The 8,884-nt window shown below is 48.4% G+C and overlaps 1 protein-coding gene across 1 annotated transcript; it reads right to left on the reverse strand.

Annotated features, from left to right (window-relative positions):
- LOC147985470 (uncharacterized) lies at positions 1–8,305 on the reverse strand. The gene is made up of 9 exons (XM_087541590.1): positions 7,836–8,305; positions 7,636–7,730; positions 5,648–6,327; positions 2,575–3,519; positions 1,937–2,049; positions 1,762–1,816; positions 1,486–1,576; positions 1,192–1,403; positions 1–551 (listed from the first exon to the last, which is right to left on the reverse strand). The coding sequence occupies exons 1-9, from the start codon at positions 8,303–8,305 to the stop codon at positions 246–248; spliced, it is 2,967 nt and encodes a 988-aa protein (XP_087397716.1). The 3' UTR covers positions 1–245.
- Positions 8,306–8,884: the final 579 nt, after the last annotated feature.

Consider the following 8,884-nt stretch of genomic DNA (forward strand, 5'->3'; position numbering starts at 1 on the left):
TAGAATAACAATCATCATCGATAAAACGAATCATAGATCAGAACAATCCGATCTATTGACACGAACAAAGACGCTCCACGGAGATCCATCAAAGGCCAATACCGATTGAATCACACAAAATCCATCGAAAACACACCTCAACTCACTAGTTTTGTTACATTTCTCGATTCGAGTTCAGTTCAAATTCGAATGACATATGGCATGTCCACGTAGCCACGCAGGTGACATACGCCACGGTTTCTCCGCTAGTCTAGCACGATGGCGCTGGACGGGGTGTACCCGCCCGCCCTCTCCCGGATACTCGCCGGGATCTCGGCGCGCAGCACCTGCACCCTGAACACGATGCCCTCGCCATCGCACCCCACCAGCTCGAACACGCAGCCATCGCCGAGCCTCAGCGCGTTGTCCAGCGCGAAACCCCGCCACCCTGCCTCCAACCGCTGGATGTGCCGTCCCCCTGTGAAGCGCATCTCCCAGGACCGACCCTGCCATGTCAGGGTCGCCGGCGTCGGCTTCGATGGGAGGAACGGCACCATCGACCTTGGAACCACCTGAACACACCAACAGGCCAGAACGATAGACCAACATGAGGAAATGCAAGGAAAAATATGCACTACCTCAGCTGTAAATTCAGGTACTGGGAGAAACATTGGAGCCACTGAAGTCACAAAGTTCATCTATATTTTAGCTTGTCCATCTGCAATTCTGCATGCATTGTTTTGTGCCTTTATATGAAACGCCCCAAATTTCCTCCATTTGCAGAACAAGTGTGTCACTCACATGACCTTTTGTAACTTCAAAAAAGAAAAAGAAAAATCTTCATTGAAATTTACTGGTTAAGAACTTCGGATATCTACACTAAACATTTGACTGGTTCCGATTTATAATATATGTTAATTGACAGCAATGATTTACTACTGAGAAGGATCCCACTGAATCTGTTAAGGAGTAAAAGAGGGGTATTCCATTGCCTTTTGCCCATTTTCAGTAGTCAACTTATAGTGAAATTACAAATCTGGAACCAGAAGTGAACAAGGAAACTTCAATGACATATCCCGAACCCGACTAAATTGCAGTGACAGATATAGAACTGTTTTAAGTTCAGAATGAAGTCATTCCTTTCTGTACAGTAAGCTAGCTACTGAATAAGATCTGTGTCGAAATCGAGCTGTGATGGTAGCATCATTTTACCACTTGAAATGGTTGCTGAACATGCGACTTGCATACGACGCATGCGAAGTATGCTTTCCCAAGAAGAGGGAGGATCCTGGGGTGCGTCTTCTCCACCTCGAGGCACGCCTTTGCCGACTCCGGGTCAAGCTTATCTGGTGGGCCTGCAGAAATGGCGGCCTGGCTAGTCTCCCCTGTAGAGCTGGCCACTCCATGATCCTTGCCGCCTGCATCTGCATGCACCGCTAGAGTAAGCCATTCGTGCTGATTGTGTCAAGGAACACTTGAAGGTGGACATGACGGGGATAAGATTACTTGAGATGCCGCGTGATTCCTCGGAGGGATTGCGTCTCCGATAGACTGGAGGCGTGACCATGATGCTGGAATCCGCTGGAATCGGCTCTGCCTGGAGATCAAACCAACACGCAGAAATCAGACGCAGTGTGGTAGATAAATCAAAAATACCAGGGCGTCGAGGACCCCCCAGGGCAAAGGCTTCTCTGGTTTGGGGTTGAAGAAGGCACGGTTAATCTTGCATGGAGAGATGCAGAAGGTTAGCAGGACCGAGATTTAGTTGTGGTGCATTCTTACCATTGCTGGAATTTGGGAGGAGAACGGGATGGAAGAGAGGGGCAGAAGCCAAAGCCTGTCGATACAGCAATACAGGTGAAGTAAACGTCAGTACAGTCGGGTGACACAGGCCCCTGGCACACCGGGCCAGCGCACCCTGTTTGCTACAGTACACAAAAGTCGGAAGAGGAACAACCGCCGCCGACTCAGGGTCCCGGGACTCGCAGCATCCTCCGACTCCGCCGTGCTCGTGTTGGGCGGCTGGCTGGTGTTGGTCCGCTCGCAGGCAAGATAGAGTAGGACACGAGACTGTGATTTATGGTAAACGTCTTGCCGACGTGCTTCGTGTTATATAGATGAGTTGCAAGCCCAAATACGCGTACAGGTTGTTGAGAAATACATCTTGGAAGAGAAGAATACAAGAGATAAAAGAAAATAAAAACTATATAAGTATCTTGCCTAACTCCTCCTCCTTTCGGTTACAAGAATCTCCTCTTGCCGTACACACAACTGCGGGTATGAAGTCATGACATGTTTAACACCCTTCCTTAATCACAACTTCATCAAGTTGAGATTATGTTTGAAGTCTTCAAAATTTCTTGTGGGCAGAGCTTTAGTGAAACCATCCGCAACTTGATCTTGAGAGTGAATAAACTGAATATCCAAAAGTTTATTTGCAACTCTTTCTTGAACAAAGTGAAAATCTACCTCAATGTGTTTAGTTCTAGCATGAAAGACTGGATTTGCTGATAAATAGGTAGCACCAAGATTATCACACCATAAACATGGAGCTTTAATGCTTTTCATACCTAGTTTCTTTAAAATTGACTGCACCCATATGATCTCTACTGTTGCATTTGCCAAAGCTTTGTACTCTGCCTCTGTACTGGATCTTGAAACCGTGGCTTGCTTCCTTGCACTCCAAGATATCAAATTTGGTCTAAAGAATACTGCAAAGCCACCATTTGAGCGGCTGTCATCTAGACACCCAACCCAGTCTGAGTCAGAGAAGGCACTGATAAGTGTGGAGGATGACGTGTTGAAATTTAGGCCAATGTTCAACGTATTTTTCACATATCTTACTATACGTTTTGCAGCAGTCATATGACCAATGGTAGGTGCATGGAGGAACTGACATACTTTGTTGACAGCAAAGAAAATGTCTGGTCTGGTCAATGTTAAGTATTGAAGTGCACCTATCAGGCTTCTGTATTTTGTACTATTTTCTGAACTCAGAAGCTCTCCTTCAGTAAGAGACAATTTTTCTGTGCTAGATAAAGGAGTAGGTGCAGGCTTACAACTTTGTAAACCAACCTTTTTCACTAAGTCTGTTGCATATTTTTCTTGAGAGAGGTGAAGACCATCCTTGTGTTGCTTGACCTCAATACCAAGAAAATAATGTAGATCTCCTAGATCCTTGAGAGCAAATTCTGCACTCAAATCCTTCAACAATGCTGTCATTGCTTCATCAAATGAGCTTGTCACAATTATATCATCAACATGTATGAGAACAAATATGGCTATGCTTGACTTGTTATAAATAAACAACGAAGTGTCGGACTTTGAAGGAACAAAACCAAGTGCTTGCATCTTTTTACCGAGGCGAGAATACCATGCTCTTGGAGCCTGCTTCAGTCCATACAATGCCTTGTCAAGCTTCCACACATGAAGTGGTGCACGTGCATTTACAAACCCAGGTGGTTGTTTCATGTAAACCTCTTCTTCCAGAACACCATGGAGGAACGCGTTCTGTACATCTAGCTGACGTAGACTCCATCCCTTGGACACAACCATGGACAAAACAAGATAAATAGTAGCAGCTTTTCCAACTGGACTAAACGTGTCCTCATAGTCAATATCATACCATTGTTTAAAGCCCTTTGCAACAAGTCTAGCTTTGTAACGGTCAATGGTCCCATCAGCGTTCCTTTTTATCCTAAAGACTCACTTACAGTCAATAAGATTTTTACCTCGTTGTGGAGGAACCAAATGCCATGTTCTGTTTTTCTTAAGTGCCATGATTTCATCATGCATTGCTTTTCTCCAACGTGCATCATCCAAAGCTTCTTCAAGAGTATTGGGTTCTCCTGGTTCACCTGTAGAACATACTGTTGGGGAACGTAGCAGAAATTCAAAATTTTCCTACGTGTCACCAAGATCTATCTATGGAGAAACCAGCAATGAGGGAAGGAGAGTGCATCTACATACCCTTGTAGATCGCTAAGCGGAAGCCTTCAAGAGAACGGGGTTGAAGGAGTCGTACTCGTCGTGATCCAAATCACCGATGATCCTAGTGCCGAACGGACGGCACCTCCGTGTTCAACACACGTACAGCCCGGTGACGTCTCCCATGCCTTGATCCAGCAAGGAGAGAGGGAGAGGTTGAGGAAGATGGCTCTAGCAGCAGCACGACGGCGTGGTGGTGGTGGAGCTGCAGTACTCCGGCAGGGCTTCGCCAAGCTCTATGGAGTAGGAGGAGATGTTGGAGAGGGAGAGGGAGGCACCAATGGCGTAGGTGAGAGGCCCTCCTTCCCCCACTATATATAGGGAGTCCAAAGGGGGGGGGGCGCTGGCCCTAGGAGATGCAATCTCCTAGGGGGGGCGGCGGCCAAGGGAGGAATCCCTCCTCCCCAAAGCACCTAGGAGGTGCCTTCCCCTTATAGGACTCTTCCTTTAGGGTTTCCCCCACCCTAGGCGCATGGGCCCTAGGGGGAAGTGGCGCCCCAGCCCACTTTGGGCTGGATCCCTTCCCACTTCAGCCCATGGGGCCCTCCGGGATAGGTGGCCCCACCCGGTGGACCCCCGGGACCCTTCCGGTGGTCCCGGTACAATACCGATGACCCCGAAACTTGTCCCGATGGCCGAAATAGGACTTCCTATATATAATTCTTTACCTCCGGACCATTCCGGAACTCCTCGTGACGTCTGGGATCTCATCCGGGACTCCGAACAATATTCGGGTTACTGCATATACATATCCCTATAACCCTAGCGTCACCGAACCTTAAGTGTGTAGACCCTACGGGTTCGGGAGACATGTAGACATGACCGAGATGACTCTCCGGTCAATAACCAACAGCGGGATCTGGATACCCATGTTGGCTCCCACATGTTCCACGATGATCTCATCGGATGAACCACGATGTCAAGGACTTAATCAATCCCGTATACAATTCCCTTTGTCTATCGGTACAATACTTGCCTGAGATTCGATCGTCGGTATCCCGATACCTTGTTCAATCTTGTTACCGGCAAGTCTCTTTACTCGTTCCGTAACACATCATCCCGTGATCAACTCCTTGGTCACATTGTGCACATTATGATGATGTCCTACCGAGTGGGCCCAGAGATACCTCTCCGTTTACACAGAGTGACAAATCCCAGTCTTGATTCGTCCCAACCCAACAGACACTTTCGGAGATACCTGTAGTGTACCTTTATAGCCACCCATTTACGTTGTGACGTTTGGCACACCCAAAGCACTCCTACGGTATCCGGGAGTTGCACAATCTCATGGTCTAAGGAAATGATACTTGACATTAGAAAAGCTTTAGCATACGAACTACATGATCTTGTGCTAGGCTTAGGATTGGGTCTTGTCCATCACATCATTCTCCTAATGATGTGATCCCATTATCAACGACATCCAATGTCCATGGTCAGGAAACCGTAACCATCTATTGATCAACGAGCTAGTCAACTAGAGGCTTACTAGGGACATGGTGTTGTCTATGTATCCACACATGTATCTGAGTTTCACATCAATACAATTCTAGCATGGATAATAAACGATTATCATGAACAAGGAAATATAATAATAACTAATTTATTATTGCCTCTAGGGCATATTTCCAACACATACCACCCCATATTTTGTAACATGTTTATAATCAACAGGTTTAATTACCCCTTGTTGTAGTCGTGTTCGACGCAGAGTAGCAACAGGAACTTTTGCAGAGAGCTCCGGCACAGAGATTCCCAAGTCTGGATTTGGTTGATTCTCTCCTGATCCCGAGGAGGATCCGTGTAGGGCTCGAGAACCCGCGGCGTCGGCAGGTGATGTTGGTGTCGGATCTTCTGTGGTCGTTGACCGTGGTGCAAGCGACGATTTTGCCATAGAAGATCTAGGCCCGAGGGCATCATCATGGCCCAATGATTGCCACCTGGACACCGAGTTGACAGATTCTTCCTCCGCATCCGCCTGGCGAGTCGTGGCGTGCCACGTGTACACGCGCAGTTGGGCGCTTGGCTGGACCCGGCCCGAGCCAACACCGGCCTGCCGCCTGTCGGGCGTGGATTCATGCACGGGAGGAGAGGCGATGCGGTCCGCAGGACTCTGCCGCGTGGCTGGCGCGGACTCGCCCGTGCGCCCACCTGGGGGTGTCGCGTCCGTGCGCCCACCTACGCCTATCGTGGCTGGCGTGGCAGATTCGCTGTCAGGCACGGATCTCGAGGGAGATCTGCTGCGCGGCTGCAGCACCTGAGCCGATCCCGAGGAAGATATGTCCTCCGGGCCTGGACACATGAAATAAGGGCCTGCTGCTCCATTTTCTTCATTATTTTCTGCGATTTTTGCACCGCTATTTTCTGCATCGTCACAAGGCTCATGGAGACTATTAGTAGGGTTAGTCAACATATGATCATCACAATTAGTAATACCCCCTTGATCATAGCCGGAGAGATGAGATGGAAGAAGCAAGATTTCCTTGCGGAGTAGTGCACCGGCGTTAGGATGAAGATCCGCAAAGGGGAATTTGGTCTCATCAAAAACAATATTGCGTGAGATGTAGACCCTACCGGTGGAGATGTCAAGGCACCTGACACCTTTGTGTTGGGTGCTATATCCAAGGAAAGCACACTGTTTTGATCTGAACATGAGATTGTGATTGTTATAAGGCCGGAGATTTGGCCAACACGCACAACCAAAGACACGGAGAGAGGTGTAGTCAGGTTTTGTGTGTAGGAGACGTTCCATAGGTGTTTCATTGTTGATGACATGGCTAGGTAACATGTTGATAATGTGGACGGCTGTAAGAAAAGTCTCGTCCCAAAATTTGAGAGGCATGGAGGCTCCTACTAGGAGGGCCAAGCCAACCTCGACAATGTGCCTATGCTTGCGTTTGGCTGACCAGTTTGGTTGCTGAGCGTGTGGGCATGATACATGGTGAGATATGCCTATGTTTTGGAAGAAGGAATTAAGTTTCTCGTATTCCCCTCCCTAATCGGATTGGACAGCAATAATCTTGCTGTAAAACTTTCTTTCAACGAGTGCTTGAAAGTTTTGAAAAACTTGAAACACATCGAATCTTTTTTTGAGAAGATAGATCCATGAAAATTTGCTATAGTCATAGATGAAACTCACATAGTATGTGTGTCTACCAACAGAGGAGGGAGCAGGCCCCCACACATTAGAAAAGATCAATCGCAAAGGTTTGGTGGAGACACTAGTAGATATGGGATACAATAATTGATGACTTTTAGCACACTGACATGAATCACAAATAGTTTCAATATTGCGCTCACCAACAAACGGGAGCTTATTTTTCCTAAGTAACTTTTCAACCAAAGAAAAAGAGGCATGTCCTAAACGATCGTGCCATCGTGTGGATGAAAGCTTGATAGCACCACAAGCTTGTTTATTGAATCTTCTAAACTTCGGAATTAACGAGTAGAGCCCTCGAACACATCTACCTCGATAGAGAACTTTCTTTGTTGCCTGATCCTTGATCAAAAAGAAATAAGGATGAAACTCGAGAAAAACATGATTGTCAATGGCAATTCTATGAACGGAGAGAAGATTTTTATGAGCACTAGGAACATGCAAGATTCTTTTGAGATGAATTTTATGACTAGGGGTATTAAAAATTGAATGGCCAATGTGACGTATGCCCATACCTTCACCACTGGCCATGTGAATCTGATCCTTGCCACGATATTTCTCCTTCATGGTGACCTTCTCGAGTTCGTAGGTGATGTGGTTGGTAGCACCACTGTCAACATACCAGTTTGTGTCAATTCCATAGGAGCCATCAGCCGCCGCGACAACTTTTTATTCATCTTGCGAGGAGTCACCGTCATCTTCTTCATAGCGGTACCAATAGTCCTTTGCCGTATGGCCAGGCTTGCCACAAATTTGGCAGCGAGGCAAGTCCGGACGGGATCTGTTGGAGCCGCCATCATGACGTCCTTTGGAGTTGCCGGAGCGTCCATCACCGCGAGAGTTGTTGGAGTGACCAGAGTTGTTGGAGTAGCCACCGCCGCCGGATCCAAACCTCCCCTTGCCACGGGAAGGGCCATGTGAGCGAGGACCTCCACTGCGGCCTCGGGAGGCAGAGTTGGCCGACGACTTGAAACCACCACCAGAGCCGTGGTACTGCTCCATGCGCTGATCAAAGTTACTGAGCATGTAAAAGAGTTCATCAAGGGTTACCGGGGTGACGCGGGCGTCCAGAGCAGAAACGAGGGGCTGGTAATCTTGGTCCAGCCCATGTATGATGTAGGATATCAGCTCGTCGTCTTGGATAGGTTTTCCCGCCGCAGTGAGTTCATCGGCGAGACCCCTCATGGCGGCGAAGAAGGAGGCCACCAATTGATTTCCCTTCTGTGCGTTAATCAGCGTTGTGCGAGTGTTGTTGACACGGCTGAGTGACTGCCACTAGAACATGCTCGCCAGCGCCACCCAGAGTTCACACGCTGTGGTGATCGCGGTCACCGTGACGAGCACCTCCTTGGAGAGGTTTCAGAGTAGATATCCGAGGACCCGTTGGTCCTCCCTCACCTAGATCAGATGGAGAGGATTTGGCTCAGAGGTCTCCTTCCCGGCGGCGTCCTTGGTGGTGAGGGTTTTGGCCGGTTCGGTCGCCGTGCCGTCAACGTAGTGGAAGACACTGGCGCCCTGCAGCTGTGGCGTGATCTGCGTCCGCCACAGGATGTAGTTGGTGCGGGAGAGCTTCTCTGTGACTCCTCCGCTGAGGGTTGGCTGGGAGGAGGTGGAGGAAGACATGGCTGCACACTTTGGTGGAGATGGACTAGCTAGGGTTTAATGGAAGAAGATAGCTCTGTATACCATGTGCGACTTGCGGTAAACGTCTTGCCTATCCTGGCCGACGTGCTTCGTGTTATATAGATGGGTTGCGATCCTAGA

Source organism: Triticum urartu, chromosome 2A (assembly GCF_056163025.1).
Source record: "Triticum urartu cultivar PI428250 chromosome 2A, HENAU_Tu73, whole genome shotgun sequence".
Classification (NCBI taxonomy): Eukaryota; Viridiplantae; Streptophyta; class Magnoliopsida; order Poales; family Poaceae; genus Triticum; species Triticum urartu.